At 51.0% G+C, this 18,904-nt stretch overlaps 7 protein-coding genes across 7 annotated transcripts; 3 read left to right on the top strand and 4 right to left on the bottom strand.

Annotated features, from left to right (window-relative positions):
* Window positions 1–14: 14 nt before the first annotated feature.
* Window positions 15–1,721, bottom strand: CGGC5_v006982 (Lactose permease; the record flags this gene model as incomplete). The annotated part of the gene is made up of 2 exons (XM_032019882.1): window positions 15–1,440; window positions 1,510–1,721. The coding sequence occupies 2 exons, from the start codon at window positions 1,719–1,721 to the stop codon at window positions 15–17; spliced, it is 1,638 nt and encodes a 545-aa protein (XP_031882956.1).
* Window positions 1,722–2,584: 863 nt separating this feature from the next.
* Window positions 2,585–4,915, top strand: FUC95A-3 (Alpha-L-fucosidase 2; the record flags this gene model as incomplete). Its single annotated transcript, XM_032019881.1, has 1 exon — window positions 2,585–4,915. The coding sequence occupies one exon, from the start codon at window positions 2,585–2,587 to the stop codon at window positions 4,913–4,915; it is 2,331 nt and encodes a 776-aa protein (XP_031882957.1).
* A 366-nt stretch (window positions 4,916–5,281) lies between these two features.
* Window positions 5,282–6,112, bottom strand: CGGC5_v006980 (putative oxidoreductase; the record flags this gene model as incomplete). The annotated part of the gene is made up of 3 exons (XM_066151777.1): window positions 5,282–5,373; window positions 5,649–6,006; window positions 6,062–6,112. The coding sequence occupies 3 exons, from the start codon at window positions 6,110–6,112 to the stop codon at window positions 5,282–5,284; spliced, it is 501 nt and encodes a 166-aa protein (XP_066008815.1).
* A 1,631-nt stretch (window positions 6,113–7,743) lies between these two features.
* Window positions 7,744–8,839, top strand: pgdA-2 (Peptidoglycan deacetylase; the record flags this gene model as incomplete). The annotated part of the gene is made up of 4 exons (XM_032019878.1): window positions 7,744–7,802; window positions 7,862–8,056; window positions 8,120–8,481; window positions 8,535–8,839. 4 exons carry the CDS (start codon window positions 7,744–7,746, stop codon window positions 8,837–8,839), a joined length of 921 nt encoding a protein of 306 aa, XP_031883093.1.
* A 508-nt stretch (window positions 8,840–9,347) lies between these two features.
* penDE (Acyl-coenzyme A:6-aminopenicillanic-acid-acyltransferase 40 kDa form) lies at window positions 9,348–10,503 on the bottom strand (the record flags this gene model as incomplete). Its single annotated transcript, XM_032019877.1, has 2 exons — window positions 9,348–10,406; window positions 10,468–10,503. 2 exons carry the CDS (start codon window positions 10,501–10,503, stop codon window positions 9,348–9,350), a joined length of 1,095 nt encoding a protein of 364 aa, XP_031883039.1.
* Window positions 10,504–10,992: 489 nt separating this feature from the next.
* Window positions 10,993–12,602, top strand: CGGC5_v006977 (Pantothenate transporter liz1; the record flags this gene model as incomplete). The annotated part of the gene is made up of 4 exons (XM_032019876.1): window positions 10,993–11,109; window positions 11,170–11,275; window positions 11,335–11,661; window positions 11,713–12,602. 4 exons carry the CDS (start codon window positions 10,993–10,995, stop codon window positions 12,600–12,602), a joined length of 1,440 nt encoding a protein of 479 aa, XP_031883037.1.
* A 4,880-nt stretch (window positions 12,603–17,482) lies between these two features.
* On the bottom strand, window positions 17,483–18,504 carry CGGC5_v006976 (uncharacterized protein; the record flags this gene model as incomplete). The annotated part of the gene is made up of 2 exons (XM_032019874.2): window positions 17,483–18,069; window positions 18,162–18,504. The coding sequence occupies 2 exons, from the start codon at window positions 18,502–18,504 to the stop codon at window positions 17,483–17,485; spliced, it is 930 nt and encodes a 309-aa protein (XP_031883040.2).
* Between the last annotated feature and the right edge of the window lie 400 nt (window positions 18,505–18,904).

Here is an 18,904-nt window from a genome sequence, read left to right as displayed (position 1 = left end):
GCCATATTGGTACGTTACAACGCAGCAGTGACAGTCTCACGCTCAAGCTTCTCCTTCTCCCTCTTGGCATTTGCAATCTTGATACTCAGCTTAACAGGATTTGTGCCGGGTGTCTCAAAGATGTTGTCAATCTCCTCAAGGTTGAGCTTGCTCGTCTCTGGGAAGAGATAATAACTGACAATGACCTGCAGAAAGTTGTACACAATGTACACGGCCCAGATCTTGTATCCAATCTTTCCGACGCCAATACCGATACCGTAGCTGTGAATAACAGCAGCGATGGCCTGGAACATGGCGAAGAGACCCATGCCCTTGGCACGGAGCGGCAGAGAGAGCAACTCGACGGGGTACAGGTTGTGCATCGTGGCGATGAATGAGGCGCTGCAAATCTGGAAACAGTAGATCCAAACGACAGTCAGGATAGCGGTGGACTTCTGGCCGCCGGTTACGTCGAACTGCCAGCTCGTGATGGTGACAGCGATTTGGGCAATGATGATGCTGATCAAGCCCGCAAAAATAAGCGTGCGACGGCGGAAGAAGTCAATGATCCAAGCTCCGAAGAGTGTGAAAACGAAGTAGATGGCAGTCAGCCCGAGGTTGATGCCCAGTTGGTCGAGCTGCTTGGTGATGCCGACCGTCTTCAGCGCAGGCGAGAGGTACAAGCCGATGATGCCACCGCCATTCCACTGCTGGAAGACGGCATACACGGCAAGCACCAGAGTACGGTACCATACGCTGCGCGTGAAGAAGACGCGAAAATCCCAAGTCGCCCGGAATCCTGCCTTGGAAGTCTCAATTGACTCTTCGATCTGATTGACCAGGATATCGACGATTTCGTGGTTGATATCGTTGTGCGTGGTCATGTACTTCGCAATCATCTCACGGGCCTTCTCTTTCTTGCCCTTCATGATCAGATAACGCGGGGACTCTGGACAGACGGTGTAGAGGCCGATGCAGACAATCAGAGGGAAGACAGCCTGCAGGAAGAAGGCGACACGCCACTGCCAGTCTGTTCCCTCCCAAGAGGTCAGACCCATCATGATGCCGATGATTCCAAGAGAACCGACTTGGAAGAAGGCACCGAAGACACCAACGATGCGACCACGGAGGTGGACGGGTGCGACCTCGGCAACGTATTGGGGAGCTGTGCACAGCGCAGTGCCGAAGCCGAGGACAAGACGGCCGACCATGAGGCAGGCGAGGTTGGGGGCCATGGCTTGCATGATGGCAGCAATCAGAACGAGAGCGTTGCCGACGAAGTTGACGCCACGACGTCCAATGATATCGGCGGTGGCAAGGAACGGGGCACCGACGAAGCTGCCGATTTGCATGAGGGCATTGATCGTAGAGATGATGGGACCGGCGTCGGGGAATCCGTAGTAATCGTGCCATCGAGGGTTGGAGTTGATACTGCTGATCACACCCCAGTCGATACCGTAGCTGTTCAGGTCCGATAGTCAGCTTCATCTTCCAGCATTATGTCGGTGCCTGTGTCTGATTGTTTCTTACCCAGCCTGGTTGGCGCCCATAATGAGCACATACATCAGGATGCGCAGGCCAGTCTTAGATCGCAGACTCAGAGCCTCGGCAGACTTGCGCATCACATCCTCCTCTGAGATTCGGGTGGCGGTGACATCCTCTACGGCAACCCCGATCTTGTTGGCCTCGGCAACATCATCGTGGTAGACCACGCTGTGGTCCACTTCGTCTCGCGGCGCCATCTTCGGTTAGGCAAGTCAATGAGAGAAAGTATCTTGACGCGGGGCCGTAGCCTTCACAATCCAGGTCCGGGCTGACTTTGGTATGTTGAGTAGCACCGATGAGTAAGAAGCCCGCCTGTCTGGGTCAAGGGATCAGGTTGCAGTGGCGCCCGGCGGATATATAGACTCTCAGAGCCTGCAGTTCAGCTCTGGCAAATAGGGTGGCATTCTCGTTTCTGCATGTTCTTTCTGCGAGTCCACGGAATGGCCTTCCGATGGGTGAGTCTCGAACCACGTCGAGGGATGCTCTCCCCAGACTTTTCATTGTCCACATGGTTCACATGAGAAGCTCCCTGCATACCACTACATTGCCGTTCTCGTCCATCCGCCTCTAGATTCTCCCCAAAGATCCACTCTGGACCGAGCCGGCAGCGGCTTTGGTTACACATGATTGGTCCGGCGGCTGTAGGCGACGCATCTCAATCAGACCAGTACCACACCATCCCGGGATGAGGGTGTTCGGGCTGCTTTGACCCGTGATGATTGGCTCCGAGGCGACGGCCGGCCGGTTACCCCACACTCTCCGAGCCAATTTTCCTCAAATGATACGACTTCGAGCTAGGACCCTGGCATGTTCGTGGGTTGTCTGGGGTTAAAATCGTTCATGACCGCTCCAACGCCCATCAACTATGGATGCGGACATCAGACGCTTTGTCTGATCATCAAATCACCAGCTTGACAAACTTTTGTCTCGCAGACTGAGGGATCTTTTCCTGGACAAGTGAACAAGCCAAGAGCCCAGGCGACCCTAGACCCCTCGCGAACTCGCGAGATCCAGAGACCGGCATAACGGCACGACGTTCCCAACCAACCACCCAATAATCATGTCCCGTCCAGATGGCTCCTCGACATTCGGCTCCGGCCAGAGCCAACAGCAACCCCGACCCCTGCTCCTCCATTACGAGTCCCCCGCATCTGAATGGTCTGAGGCCCTACCGATCGGCAACGGGCGGCTAGGCGCGATGGTCCATGGGCGAACTCAGACCGAGCTTCTCCAACTGAACGAAGACTCGGTCTGGTACGGCGGTCCGCAGGACAGGACCCCAAAAGACGCCCTCCGCCACCTGCCGAAGCTCCGACAACTCATCCGAGATGAAGAGCACGCCGAGGCGGAGTCGCTGGTGCGCGAGGCGTTCTTTGCGACGCCTGCGAGCATGCGTCATTATGAACCTCTCGGTACTTGCACCATCGAGTTCGGCCACGTCGTCGAGGATGTGACTGATTATCGTCGATACTTGTGTCTCGAAACAGCCCAGACGACCGTTGAATATCGATGCCGGGGGGTCTCGTACCGTCGAGATGCCATCGCAAGTTTCCCGGATAATGTGCTTGCGTTCAGAGTTGTCGCGTCCGAGGCTACTCGTTTCGTCGTGCGACTGAACCGTCTTAGCGAGATTGAGTATGAGACAAACGAGTTCCTTGACAGCATTGATGCGACGAATGGACGTATTGTTCTCAAGGCAACTCCCGGTGGCCATAATAGTAACCGCTTGGCGATAGCGTTGGGTGTGTCTTGCGACGATGCAGAGGGTTCCGTGGAGGCCATTGGCAATGCACTGATAGTCAATTCGACTTCATGCACCATTGTCATTGGTGCTCAAACAACTTTTCGAACTGAGGACCCCGAGGCTGCCGCTGTGGACGATGTACTCAAAGCGTTGAGCCACCAATGGAGTGACTTGGTTGAACGCCACCAACAGGACTATGCTGGCCTCTTCAATCGGACAAGTTTGCGGATGTCGCCCGACGCATGTCATCTTCCCACCGATGAGCGAATCAAAAACAGTAGAGACCCGGGACTAGTTGCGTTATACCACAACTATGGAAGGTATTTACTTATATCATGCAGCCGAAACTCCAAGAAGGCCTTGCCAGCAACCTTGCAGGGTATCTGGAACCCATCTTTTGCACCGCCATGGGGCTCGAAATACACCATCAACATCAATCTACAGATGAACTATTGGCCAGCGGGGCCATGTAGTCTCATCGAATGCGCCATTCCCGTTCTCGGGCTTCTAGAAAAAATGGCCGAGAGGGGAAAGAAGACGGCGAGAGTCATGTATGGATGCGAAGGATGGTGTGCTCGTCACAACACCGACATATGGGCCGACACAGACCCTCACGATCGGTGGATGCCCTCGACGATCTGGCCTCTAGGTGGTGTTTGGGTATGTATCGACATCTTCGAAATGCTGCAGTACCAGTACGATGAAAACCTTCACAAAAGAGCAGCAGTGGTCTTGGAGGGGGCAATCATGTTTTTGCTCGAATACCTGATACCCTCAGCCTGTGGGCGGTATTTGGTCACCAACCCATCTCTGTCTCCTGAGAACACATTTCTCTCGGTTTCAGGAGAGCCAGGTATCTTATGCGAGGGATCTGTTATAGATATGACCATCATTCACATCGCTTTCGAGAAGTTCCTCTGGAGCACTAATATTCTAGGTGGAGAAAATCCGCTGAGGGCTAAAGTGGAAGAGGCCCTGGAAAGGCTCCCGCCTCTGGTGATCAACTCCGATGGTTTGATTCAAGAGTGGGGATTGAAGGATTATAAAGAGCAGGAGCCAGGCCATCGCCATGTGTCTCATCTGTTCGGACTCTACCCCGGAGAGCGCATCAGCCCCTCGAGGTCGCCAGAGTTGGCTGCAGCGGCAAAGAACGTCCTCGAAAGAAGGGCTGCTCATGGAGGTGGACACACAGGCTGGAGCAGAGCATGGTTATTGAATCTGCATGCTAGGCTCCTAGATGCAGAAGGCTGTGGACAACACATGGATCTTCTACTAAAAGGCTCTACACTGCCTAACATGCTAGACAGCCACCCGCCGTTCCAGATTGATGGCAATTTTGGTGGGTGTGCTGGCATTCTCGAATGCTTGGTTCAGTCGTCCATCATTGATGCCAATACAGTTGAGATCCGGCTTCTGCCCTCGTGTCCAAAGGACTGGGCTCAGGGGCAGCTCACAGGCGTCAGGACGAAAGGTGGCTGGCTCGTTTCGTTTAGTTGGCAAGATGGTGTGATTGAAGAGCCAGTTGTTATCGAAACCACGGCAACTACGGTTTCCGAAGTTCAACTTATTTTTCCAGGAGGCTTGCGGTCTCTCGTAAGAGCAGATCCCTCTACGTCTACACAGAAGGTCTTCGCAGCCAAAGAATAGAGAAAATAGAGAAACACCAAATATTTTCATCATCCATGAAGAGTTACACAATGAGGTTTGAGTGCTGTGTAATATCTATCACACATGATGACCTCCGCCCATCTACGGGATTGCATCTGGCAACCCGGATCTCTCATGGTGCTTCGCCTCAAAGAGAGGCTCCCACACAGTACAAGCCCTTTTAGTCGTCGCACCATTGGCCAGCTCCGGTACAGGCAGGGCAATAGTCTTGTTACCCGAACATTCAATTAGTTGGCCATTCGCCTGCGAATCATCCAGGCATAGATTGTATGCTGTTACGACTGTCTCGATGGGCGTGATGCTATGTTTCTGGTAAGCCTCTGCTCTTCAAGTTTCAAGGATGTCTCACTGCTCTGGCTTCGTCGCGTCGATAGACGCTTGCGGAACGGCACCTGTTATTACAATACCCGGAAGCACGGCATTCATGGCGATGTTCTCTTTCTAGCGAACGTTAGCAATTGCACACATGAGATTCCAAACACCCATGGTGCGATAGTAATAGGGACCAAACCAGTTTGAGAAGCGGTGCTGCTGTTCGGACAAATTGGTTGATCTTTCAAAGTGTCATCAGAAAGGTGGTCGCCAGCAGATGATTGAAGCTAGGAACCTACCGCGGCTTTGGCTCCGCAGTACTCAGGGAACGTTTGATGGGGATGAATCGACGCAATGGTTGAAGTCGCAATTATATGTCCCCCAGGCACTGAATTCTTACGCATGAAGTGGATAGCAAGCTGAACACCATACAGAAAGCTCTCGTAGCATGCCTTGATAGACTTCAGAGCAGGCTTGGGCGGTATGTCGTCTTTGCCTCTGTGATCGAAAATGTAAATCGAGCCGCGATCTGAATGTCCTGCATTAGCCAGCAAGGCGTCGAGCCTACCCCATCTATCCCAGACTTGGCTGAAGACTTTCGCCTGGGCGTCGTAATCGCAAACATCCAGCTCGTAAAACACAGCGTGGTCGCCAAGCTCGCTAGCGACGGCGTTGCCGGCGTCTTTTTGGAGATCGCAACAGGCGACGCGCCATCCTTTGGTAATGAGGTTCGTCGCGAGAGCTTTTCCGATGCCGGACTGTAATCTTGTTACCGCCAGAATCTTCAGCTTTTGTATCTGCAATCATACTCACAGCTGCACCAGTAACAATGGCGACCTTTCCAGTCGTAAGTTTGTGATCCATGTGAAGGGCCGAATGATGTTTGTGGATCTTGGGAATCCAAGGAAGAGAAGACGAAAAAAGCCGAGTTTCAAAAGAGCAAAGAGTAAAAAGAAGAATACAAGTTCTCATTTCACAGCTTCACACGACTTTGATACAACCCTATCGGAGGGCAGGCCGATGTGATACGAAACGCGCGGTTATTTCCGACAGCATTTTCCACCAAGTAAACCACAACACTTCAGATTCGGGGTACAACGTAATGGATATTGGCACTTGGATTGATTGGTCTTTTTCTACAGTATTCACAGATTCCCACCATTTACTGGCAAACATTGGCCAGTAATGAAGCTAGACCAGTCTGACAACAGAAATATGATTGCGTCCGCAATATCAGTCGCAAACGCCATACGGCCTTTTGGTATGGACGCAATTTGCGCTTTCCCAACGACAACGTTTGGATCATCCTTCGGAGCGCCAGCAACAGTAACTTCGGCTAAAGGAGTATCAGTTGCACCTAGAGATCGTCAATAACTCTCATGCGAACTCCCTGTAGGTTGAGCACAAAGCTGCTTACCAGGAGCAACCATATTCACACGCATCTTGGGGAAGTCTCGTGCCCATGCACGCGTTAGGCCGAGAACAGCATGCTTTGAGGCAGTATACGCCGCCAGCCCAGATACCCCACGAAGAGAAGCACCGCTTCCGACGTTGACTATAGAGCCTTGGCCTACGCTGCGAACTGACCCCGGAATGGTGCCTGGCGCTTCGATGTTTTCTTGAGTCATCATTATTTGCATCGCTTCAGTTGCCATGTTCCAAGTTCCGGTGACGTTGACGTCCATGGTTCGCTGATACATCGCGTCGGTTCCAATTTTGCCCTCCCAGCCCGAAACGCCCGCAGAGTTTACCAGCCCATCGAGTCGGCCAGGTATGGAATCCAAGAATGACTTGCAATCCTCTCGATTTGTCACATCACATCCAAGTGTTACATGGCAGTTTTCTTCGCTGTTTAATTCATCTGGATTTTGCGAAGAGATATCGGCGACATAGACGGTCGCTCCAAGTGCGAGCAGTGTCTTGGCAACCGCCAGCCCAATGCCGGAACAACCTCCCTTCGAGACCATCTTAGCAAGACTTCTAGGAGTTTAGGATAGGAGACGAACCGTGATAGCGATCTGACGTCCGCCAAAAGAGAAACCGCCTTCCATGGTGTGTTGATGGTGATCTTGGCACCTCTTGCAGTCCTGTGAGATGAACTTTGTTGTCAAGGCATGATATCTACATCATGAGACGATCGGCAAAGGTCATTCCCTTCACCTGCGATTGCAGATCCTATCTTGAATACAGGGTTCGGAGGTATACAATCCGACGGAGGGTTTGGGGAACATCTCGGGCATGAGGATGTCGGACTAAACCGCCCAAGCCCCACCCAGCAACCCCGCTGGTTGTGACGCACTCACGCGCGCAACTCCGACGGCTATCGGCTCCTTGTCCGTGGATTGCCAGACAGAGTGACTTATATAGAAATTGAGAAACAGCATGTGACAGAATATGCATTCGTCCTATACGTATTTAGCAATCTCTCTTATCTTGTCGACGGGCATCAACGTTTTCTCAAACTTCTCTACACCGTCTGTTCACTGTTTAACAACATGCCTCCTAAAAGAGCTTTAGTTACATACGCTGTGGATGTTGACGCATGCGCGAACTGGTATGCATTTTGCAACTTCAGAGATGACAGTATTCGGCTGACTAGAGATGACTTAATAGGATCAATACCAGGGACGGAACTAAGATCGGCGCAACCGATGTATCTAGGGGTATTTATGGGGCAAATGTCGGTACCGACCGCATGCTCAAGCTGTTTGCCGACAACAACATCAAGGCTTCCTGGTACATGCCCAGTCACACCATCCTGTCATTCCCTGATCAGATGGCGAAAGTCAGAGATGCTGGACATGAAATGTATGGCCTTCTTCGCAAGCTCGCTCTTTGAGTCCCAGCAATAGTCTGACACGCTAGATCCAGTGGCTTGCATGGCTACACGCACGAGTTCGTACGGTTTCTGACCGAAGAGCAAGAGAGAAAGGTCATGGCCAAGTCCATCGAGGTCTACCAGAAGTTCACCGGCAAGTATCCCAAGGGATGGGTGGCCCCTGCTTGGGAGGTCAGTCCCAAGACCATGTCCATCTTGGAGGACTTTGGCATCGAGTATGACCATTCCATGTTGCATCATGACTGCCAGCCATACTATGTCGCGGACGTTCCCGATGAGTCGCTGGTGCACACCGACTACTCCAAAGATCCGGATACTTGGATGGTGCCTATGAAAGAGCACAAGCCCACCAAGGTGGTTGAGATCCCTGGTTCATGGAACGTGGACGACTGGCGTACGTCTCATCCTCTTTCGCTCTTCCGAATTCCTGCTAACCTCCGCTCACAGCGCCAATGAACTACACCAGACGTCCTGGGACACATGGATTTGTCAACCCACGCGACATCGAGGTTCAGTGGAAGGATCAATTTGACTTCTTCTACAGAGAGTATGACACCTTCGTGTTCTGTGTCAGCTGTCACCCGCAGGTTAGCGGAAAGTCGAATGTCATGTTGATGCACGAGCGATTCATTGAGTATTTGAAGACGAAGGAAGGCGTTGAGTTCGTTACCATGGCCCAAGTTTGCGACGAGTTCAAGGCAGGAACGTTGCCAGGAGTAACCATTCAAGCCGGTGTTAGTTCTAGTGACTAGAGGTATCTTTCTCAATCGGAGATCTCAAATTCCTTCAGCAACTCGATGTAATCTTTGCCACGACGAAACCTTGTCAGCGGTCGTTCAATGTCGTGGACTTCAACAGCCCATCCAGTTCAGATTGAATCATTCAAGCCAGCACAGGCTGACTGCTCCACTACGATCCTGTAGAATGACATGACAGATATGAAGCTTGAGTATGTAGTTACGACGCAGTCCCCCGGCCCGCAAAAGACTACGGCAAAGTTCACCCTGTTCGCGGGCACAATTCTGGAAACACTACATGGGCTTTTGGGGACCGCATTGCTCCGCTATTAAGTACTGCGACTTTGGTTGGTACTTGAAGACTCAGTCTCGCCATTGCGGAGCTTGTTCAACCGCTTACGTGAAACTAAAGAGTGGCTATTATACAGAGACAATGATTTGAGATGATAGCGATTGTTTGTAGCCGCCCGACCCGAAGGGTGGCCGACTAGACTACAGCCTGACTGCTCTACTCGCTACAAAATCAAAATCCAATCTCAATCTGCTCCTCGATCTCTGTTGTTCGACCGATTGAAATGACGCCCTTCCTCTCCGTCAGATTGTACACTACGTTGAAAAGTGTGTTAGAGTCGTTGTTTCCAAACTGCTTCCGATTGATGGATGCCGGAAAGTTCTGTTCATCTTTGAACAACTCTAGCAAAGTATCGAAGCCAGCCTCCTTGCCAACTTCGGGGGTAGCAAGTTCTCGCATGCGGGCGGTACGTTTCGGTGAGTCTTCCAGCCAGAGTGGCTCAAACACACCTTCGTGCTCCAGAATCAGGTTGTTCGCATGTACAACACGACCTTGTCCATCAGCCGGCAACTCCTTGTATCCAATGCTCGTGCACTCAAGACCAGTCGGACCAGTGTTGTCTCCCAGCAGAATGTGGCTGCTTCCGGCCAATCCCACGCTTTCGATCTTGTTCAATGCCTCTCTCTTTGACTTGGACTCGAGAACCATACGAAGGGCAAAATGGATCGGCATGCGTTCCGGGTCAACGCCTTTGGCACGGATGCCGTTGAGCAAGCATCCAACACCATGCTCGTTGAAGCCAATCTTCCCAATAATTCCGGCTTCGGTGATCATTTGGAAAGCAGGCAGCTCCATGTCCGGTACGCCTCGTGGCTTAACACGCAGAATGATTAGATTGGGCTTCTGCTTGCTCTTCCAGTCCCAGTTCTGTGAGAGAAAGGTCGATCCGCCGGGGGTCTTCCAGCCTAAAGTGGTGCATCCGTCCACTGCGGCATCAACAGCAGCGATCGCCATGGGCCGTCTTGAGTTCTCCTCGAAAAGCCCAAAAGCGATCTCACTTCGTATGTTCAGAGCAACGACATCGAGAATGTCTACTCCGGCACCCTCTGCAATTCCCTCCATTTCTTCGTAGTAGCGGGGAAATTTGGCTTTGAGATGAGGCACGAACTCCAGCGTTCGCTCCCGCACAGTGGACCATTCCAGATCATTGAAAGCTTTGAACAACACACGGTAGAAGTCAATGGACCCAGCAACTTGTGCTGCAGCCTGTTGCCCAACTGCCAGGCCAATCTGCGTGTGCATTAAGATTAACCACTTGAAAACCCCCGAAGTAATCAGGGGAAACACTCACCTCGTAATGATTTCCAGTGACGGTGATATCGAGCATTTTGACTTTGCTAATTTGGTATGTGCTCTAGTCTGCTGGTGATGTGCGCTCCCAACTCAACGGATGATTTGATCGCTGCTGGTCTGTCTTCAGATTGCGGGGTCTTCTTGGATGTCTAATACGCTCCTCGAGGTGGCGAACCGGGCGGGTTAACCCGAAACCTTCAATTCTGTGCTACTGATACTCTGGTGCGCACGCCGACTTGATAGCGGCCCGTCTCCGACTGCCCCCGGCTAATCGCATCCTGGGTGGTGGCATGAGCGATGTGATGTGAGGAGATACGGGAAGATAGCGCGCGCTCTAATCCGACACAGAAGTGGAGAACCCGAACTTCACCGCAAGCCCGAGACAGTCAAGGAGACAGCCACATGACTGAGCAGGCCATCAACTTTTAATTATTGAAGTCATTCCTGGAAACCCATTCGGGGAACCGTTCACCGAAACGATTTCGAGTAGCAACCACCAATTTTTGTCCACCAATCCTTTGCCATGTTTCTCTTGACGAAGCTTCGGGAAATCGTGTGGGGTAAGCCTGCAGCGACTAGTGCTGAACGGCGACTTCTCGTCAAGCTTGACACCGTCATCTTGTCCTTTTGTTGTCTCATGGTAAGACGTGTCTCGCGTACAATCTTCAAAGATCCCAAAATGACTGATAGGAGCTACTAGTATTGGGTCAACTATCTCGATCGTATGAACCTGAATAATGCCTATGTAAGCGGGATGCGAGAGGACCTTGACTTCCAAGGTAACCAACTGAACGTTATCAACACAAGTAAGCAGTATACTGAGTTCTCCCGTCTCGTTGACAATGATTGTGGCTAATGATCGCAGTCTTTTACGGAGGCTATGTGCTAGGACAGATCCCCAACAACCTTGCGTTGCAAAAGCTGCCACCTCGCCTGTACTTTCCCGCCTGCATGATCGCTTGGGGTCTTTTGACACTTGGAACGGGTCTTGTTCACCACCCATGGCAGATTATGATCTTGCGATTCTTCCAGGCGGTATTCGAATCATCAACCTTTGTTGGGTGTCATTACATTCTCGGCAGTTGGTATCGGGAGGACGAACTCGGCAAGAGAACAGCCATCTTCACTAGCAGCGGTCTGGCTGGAACCATGTTCTCTGGATTCTTGCAAGGGGGTATCCACAAGAGTCTTGGTAAGACTTTCATCATATATTTCTAGCAGAGTACTAAGGTATACGCTACAGATGGTGTTCGCGGCCTGCCTGGATGGCGGTGGCTATTCATCATCGACTTCTGCATAACGTTGCCTGTTGCGCTGTATGGCTTCATCGCGTTTCCGGACACCCCGACGTCTACCCGCGCCTGGTGGCTTACTGATGAAGAGAAGAGACTCGCCGTCGATCGCCTCCCCGAAGTCAAGAAAAATAGGGGTACTCTGGGTTGGAGTTTGGTATCTCGCATCCTGAAGACGTGGCACTGGCTGGGCTTTGTCTTCCTATGGATCTTCGCCAGCAACACGGAAATGTTCTCCACAAACGCCATCATGAATCTTTGGCTTTCCTCAACCGGCGACTACAGCGTGGAGCAGGTCAATTATATCCCGACCGGCGTTGCTGGAGTCGGCATTGCTGCTACGCTGTTCCTTGGCTGGTACTCAGACTTCACTAAGCGCTACTGGCACGTTGGGATCATCCTTTCTTCCACAGCCATTGTTTCGGGAGCCATCATGTTGCAACCTCCCACGAGAGGGGCAAAGTTCTTTGCCCTGTTTCTCAATGGCTGTCAGTATGCTAGCCAGACCGTGCTATTTGCCTGGGCGAATGCCGTCACTCGCGAGGACGACGCTAAACGTGCTGTAATTCTCGCAGCGATGAACACTTTTGCGATTGCTGTTTACATGTTCTGGTCGCTTATCTTCTACAGCGCCACTCAGGGGCCAGACTGGATGGAGGGAAGCATTGCCATGATGTGCATGGGGGCGTCCCTCTTTGTGACCACACTTGGTGTCTGGTACTTGACAAGACGAGAGAGCAAGACGTTGGAAGTAACCGAGGCTTCACCGGCATCCGTCGTTTCCAATGAAGAGAAGGCTATTGACGTCGCTGCGGGAGATATGAAGGCTTTGGGAAAGTAACCGGATGTGAATAAGATTTGATAATTTCTTGGAGCTTTCTCGTATGCTTTAAAACTTCTGCGATTGCGGAATCTACCCGCATAACTCGATAGAACTTCGCTTGTTCAATTCACTTGGCTTGTCTTATTCCCGGTCTAATTGTCGCCTATCAAGATAGGGTTGTATCCGAGGTCGGAGCGTCCGCTACTGATAACATTACCCCGGGTATCAGTAGCCCCTCCCTTGGCATCCTTGTGCCAGATTTGAGGAGGACGAGCAGTGGCTGATGTCCGTATCTACATGACCATATATTGATTCCACGTGGCCCAATCCTCGTTCTGCATCCGAAGTGCTGTCTTTTGTTTGGTCACATCTTCGCAACCCACTGCGGGACTTGAACAAAAGTCAATTCTAAAACATCATGGTCAGAAGCACGCGATCTTCTTACTCTTGCGCGCGATGTTACAAAAGAAAGAAGAAGGCGGGTCCATGTCCATGATCTGATGGTGAAATGTCTCCACAGCAACTAATTCATTGCAAAGTGCGATCGAACTTATCCTTCATGCTCTCAATGTACCAGTGCGAAGGCTCAATGCATTGGTCTTGATAGAGGTTCCGAGACGGAGGTTCCTCGCAGATGAACAAACCACATATACACACCCGTTTTGTAAGACCCCGCTCACTGACAGCTTCCACCCGACATAGTCTCGTCTCGTATCTTGAAGATGTCGTTGCCCAATTAGAACTCGAAAGAGAGGCACTGGTCACAGGGCAACCCGCTTCGATTTCAAATCTCGCACTCATGCGACCGCAACAGACTGGCACAAGCCCCGTTCTGGATGACCCGAATACGTCGACTGCCAATATCACTGCTGCGTATGAGTTGGCCGCCAATGCCGCGCGAGAAAGCGAGCCCTTGGTATCGATGAAAGAAGATCATCAGCATAAGCTGCCGTATTCTCGGGCATTCTTCCTCGGCGCAGAGCTTCCTTTTCCACTAGCATTTCAAGAACAGCGCTCAGTCAACATTCCAACCCATGACGGAAATTCGTTTACTCGGTTGCCAGAAGAAGTTGCGAATCAGCTTATGATTGTATATGTCGACCGTATTCTACCCCACTACCCGTTGTTCTCAAGGCAGGAAATGCTCGGAATGTTCCAGCGCTTCAAAGAATCCAGTAACGATCAGGCGGAAGTCAAATCAGAGGAAAATTTCACAATATGTATGGTCATGGCTATTGCAACACTTACCTCAAAGGCTAGAGACTACCGAAAACTGGTCTCAGTAGCGGAGTCGCTGAGGCGTGATGCTTTCGCACGTTTGGACTGGGAACAGAGCTTGACTGGAGCTACGACCACAACGATCCAGCAACTCTTGCTGATTGCTCAGTACGGCTTTCTCTTTCCTGGTTCTACAAACCTCTGGCAGGTAGTCGGAGATGCGGCGCGAGTTGCTCTGGGTCTCGGTTTGCACCAAGACACCACGTCAGAATGCGGCATGACTGAACAGATCCTTGATTATCGGAAGAGGCTGTATTGGACAGTAAGTCTTCTTTCTTGGCTGATTGAATGCGAATAACTCTTTCTTAGCTTTACAGTATTGAGAGATCAATTGCAATCACATCTCACCGGCCTTTAGCTGTGGCAGGGGACCAGATTCATCTCCCGTTTCCCTCTTCCGAGCATGATCCAGATTGCAACGGGTCACTAATATTGCACACTTCAGACGAGTCACACGACCAGCCTTTAGCTCCCTATTCTAAATTGAGGTTCAATGATACCCTCAAGTTCCTAAGACTCCAATCGGAAATTTGTTCTGTCAATATCGGAATGCGTCCAATCCCTAATAGCAACATCTCATACGAGGATTGGCTAGTTGACGTCGAGAGACGAGTCCGGGAGATCAAAGCTGGAGTGGTTTCTACCAGTATGTGCAACTCTATGGAGTGGCACACGATGCTTATCCTCCATATGCCCTGTGCGCGCAACCCCAACCCAGCTGAGGCGTCTGTTTTCAAATACTTCAGAGCTGCTGTGTGCACTGTGAGGGGATATTGGGAGCTCATCGTCTCCAATGATCTGGACGATCCATGGCACGCGACTCATCGTTGCTACGAAGCTGGAAATCTGATTTTATATGCTTTGTGGCACTATCGTTCTCTTATCCGACGAAACTACACAATCGCGCAAATCTTTGAGGTTGTGCACCAGATATCCAGCATATTCGTACGTAGAGCCCCCATGTCCTCTGGCAGAGCCCAAATACTGAGCCAAGTAGATACTCCTTGCCAAGCAATGGCCGGCAGCCCAACAATGTGGTACCCTGTTCGACCGATTAAGAAAGGGACCTTTAAGCTTCTTCAGAGACGACAACTCTTCGCACTCGAGTCTGGGGGTCGAAGCCAGACAGCTAAAGGAACTGGTGTTCAGAGAGAATGCAGACGTTCTTTATGCCCGCGAGCAGCCGGTAGATACGTCAGCTCATCCGACATTAGACGCGATGTTCCCCGATTTTGGAGCCGACTCCCTCTCATTTGAGAACGGCGCCGACATTCTTGAGTTTTTTAATTTGTTTGACGATTCAAATATCGAGGGCTTTGATGCTACAGCGATTGACCTAGAGGATACCCAACTAGAAGTCAGTCAACAGCCGGCGCCCTCTATAAAGCCTACTTCCATATTATCAGAACAAATACCGGCAAGCATGGTTGACAAAGCTCAACTTAGGAATGCAATGGAGAAATTACCGATATGTTCTCACTGTAAGCGGAGAAGGATCAAGTGCGACACAGACATCCCGGCATGTCGAAATTGCACAAAGCTTCGCAAGGACTGTTGTTACTGGGATAATGCACTGGGTGAAGAGACTTCGCGGAAGTACGGACATGCTTCCCACGAAAGAATAATAGAGACGAATGGCTAACATAAACACAGACATCTTCACGCCCTTATTCAACACGCGGAACGGCTTATCAACGAGACTGAGGAGCTATCACGCTCTCCTGAATCTGGCAACGTTCCCCCAGATGATCCAATGGTGCAGAACAACGCGCAAACTAGCTGTTCACAGAGCTCCTCTCTGTCGAGTATTCTGTTTCAGAACCCTTCAGGCGCAAAGAACTCATGTGATACGGTCTTCTTTGGCGTCACAAGCTCATATGTTCGCCTAGCAAACGTCATCCAAGGGTCTGTTTCCTTGCCTGCGGCTAGTGATGCAACGACGTCTACGCCTCAAGTAGCAAGATTATTTGAATCTCTTTGCAACTCACTCACTGTCGACACCACAGGCACAATGCCACTCTCTGAGGCGCAGAATCTAACCTCACTTTATTACCGGTCCATCGAAATTACCTATCCAATCCTCGGCCAAGAACTCATCTCTCAAACCCTCGATCAAGTCTACAATGGTAGCTCCGCGACGAAGGAGTATGAGAACCTGGCGCAGACTCGTCTACACTTCATGCTCGCTATTTCCTTGGCGCTGCTGAGCTCTGTGGATGAAAGGCTGCAGATGTTTGCAGATGCGTACTTCAGCAAAGCCATGTCTTGTGGTACTTCCAGCGATCTGTTCATTCATCCTACCAACCAGTCACTGCAAACTACGCTGCTTCTGTGCATTTACGCATGGTTGTGTCCAAGTGCCATTGATCTTTGGAGGGTACTGGGACATGCCTCGCGGATGTACCTAGACATCATCGAAGTTCACGGGTCGGGTCAGACAGAACCTGGCGATACCGACATGCTCTATCGCACCCTGTATTCTCTGGAGACACAGACCGCGATAGCATTTGGCAGGCCGTCTCAGCTTCCAGACGTTAAAACATTGTCGGTTTGCTCGCCGGACTGGCTATCGACCGCAGCAGGGGACATGGACCTACCATCAATGGTGTACCATCTTGCACGGCTCAAGAGTCGCTTTCACCGAGACATGATTGGCAAGCACGGGACTTCATCCGGACACAGTCTCAGCTTGTCAAGAACGACTGAATCCTCCTGGATGTCTTCTTATATTCATGAAATCCGCATTTGGATCGACAGATGGAACACACAAGTTGACGCCCTTTTCATCGGATCCTTCGCACCTCATGACGATGCCGACCTCCAACAATATTTCAGGGCTTGCGGAACATTCCAGCAATGCGAGGCTTTACTACTCGCTAAAGCTGCGGCCGATGGTCACCACCAGAGCTTTGTATCGAATGACGAGGAAATGTTGTCTTGTATAGAACTGCTGCGTGCTGCGGGTAGTCTGCTCCGATCATCGACTCCCGCGTCATCCCAAGCTGATTTCGTCTTCAATCTGACGTGGACTCGGGCACATTCGTTATTCATCGCTGCGGTAATAGTACTACAGCATACGCGCAACGGTATCGATATGGGTCCTGATGTACAGTCTCTGATTTGCGAGAGCATTGAGATGCTCTCTTCGGACCGGATCAGTGGCCGAGGCACAAACGGCCTTGTCAAATGTTTGCAAACTTTGAATGAGTCGATTCAGCCGAGTCCGACAGAATAGTGCTTTGAATGCACCAAAACTACTTCTTCTTGATAACGAGGCAATCCAGCCTACACAGAACTCCAAGTCGATTTCGTCTATTCATGCCCCTCAATCATCATCATTGATAAAAGTCACTTCTCTGGCCGCCCCAAATCGGTCTTTTTTGGACCCAACCCCCATTTCCCAAAGCTTGTTAATAGCCCAAGGTTCGCTTTCTTCTCCTGCATCAACCTTGCCGTACCTGTGATTCATATAGGCGATGAAAAAGACGTAATTTTCGGGGTTTTTCTGTTGGTTTTCACCACTCATCGTCAAGCATTCGATGATGCCATCTGGAACGTCTCAGGTTAGCATAGTGATCAAATATTTATGCAACGCGTAGACGGAGACATGGATTGGGAGTCTACGCACATTTCTCATCGCTGCCCGCAAGGAACTTGTCCCCATGGACGGCGTGGAAGGCCTCGTGGACAAGGGTTGTACTCTTGGGCAAGACATCTTCCAGACGTACGTCCTTTTTCAGCTTGGCGTTTGCATCGCGATAGTTGTCTGGGTTCCTGGTATTGTCGAAGGCGTACGGACAGAGGATGACGGAGGCTATCTCAGGTTTGGTCACAGCCTGGCCGCCCTCAGCTTGAAGTAGCTTGATTGACGCGGTGACACCGAGGTGATCGCCCTGGCAGTAGTTGCGGCCATCCTCCGAGAAGTAGTAGCCGTTCTGGTCCGTGTTCGTGCCGGACCACCACGGTTTGACGTTTGGCTCCTTATCAATTGCTTTTTGGTAAGCGTCCAACTCTTGGATGGTGATGGTTTTGTCGTCCTTCTTTATCTCTTTGCCCTCATAATCCAGTGCTGGACTCGTACTTGACTGCTCCGTCAGAAAGGTACTATGGCAATGGAGCCAGAACCTTTCTTTGGGGAACTTGAAATCACCGCCGCCCGGAAGAACTGTGTCGTGTTCTAAAAGATTCTTGACCTCGGCCATATTCTCTGATCACGACGTCAGCTAGACACGACATGATGGGCCGGGTACTTCCGTGGAAAATTCGGAATAAGAGCCAAAGCTGGTGTAGAATTCTTACGTCTGATTTTGTTCCAGGTACGATACCTGGTTGGATTTTCCTGTTGGGTGCCAATTGTGTCCTGAATTTCGAATGAAAAGAATGCCAGCATGGCGTAGCGGACTTCAAACCGTCGATCATAGGCGTCCACCGCATCTATAGCGGCAGTGAGGCTGAAAAGTGATTCAGTGAGCCAGTCGTCCAACAAGGGATTCAGACGGGCGTCGCAGCCGCCAGTGCTATCTCCCCCTGTTTGAACTGTAAACACATCGGTGATCTCCAGGTCTGCACGCGCAACGTTGATAGATGACAGGAGAAGGAGGATGCCCGCCAACAGGCTCAGCAGAAACGAGTTTGTCGCCATCTCGTGTACGCTCAGAGGTATTCCAAGCTTGGTTCTCTCTGGCGTTCCTAGGTCTGATGCGAGAAACAACGAAGTTACGAAGAAGATAAACGGCGGGAGGGCAAACGCATTGGTGGGATCAATGGCTATGGAATTCGCTCAGGCATACACAAGCATGACCGGCCTTATTCACGGACTTCTGATAACGCTGGAGTCAGGAACTCACCCTCCATAGACCCGAATGTAACGCGAGAAGTCATCTGAAGGAGGGACTTTTGTATCCGTAGGACGTTGTGATTTAATTTTACGGATGCACAAATCTGCCATGCGTGTCGGGGGCGCAGAAATGGGACTTCTTTTTCGATAGTTCTATACGCTGAATGTGTGTCTCTGCTGACATATGCGAGTGACGGGCGAATCA

The sequence above is a fragment of the Colletotrichum fructicola genome, assembly GCF_000319635.2.
Source record: "Colletotrichum fructicola Nara gc5 chromosome Unknown KSG_Nara_v1_contig04, whole genome shotgun sequence".
In the NCBI taxonomy this organism is placed as follows: domain Eukaryota; kingdom Fungi; phylum Ascomycota; class Sordariomycetes; order Glomerellales; family Glomerellaceae; genus Colletotrichum; species Colletotrichum fructicola.
The sequence above is the reverse complement of the archived record's forward strand: the minus strand, read 5'-3'. Positions and strand labels throughout refer to the sequence as shown.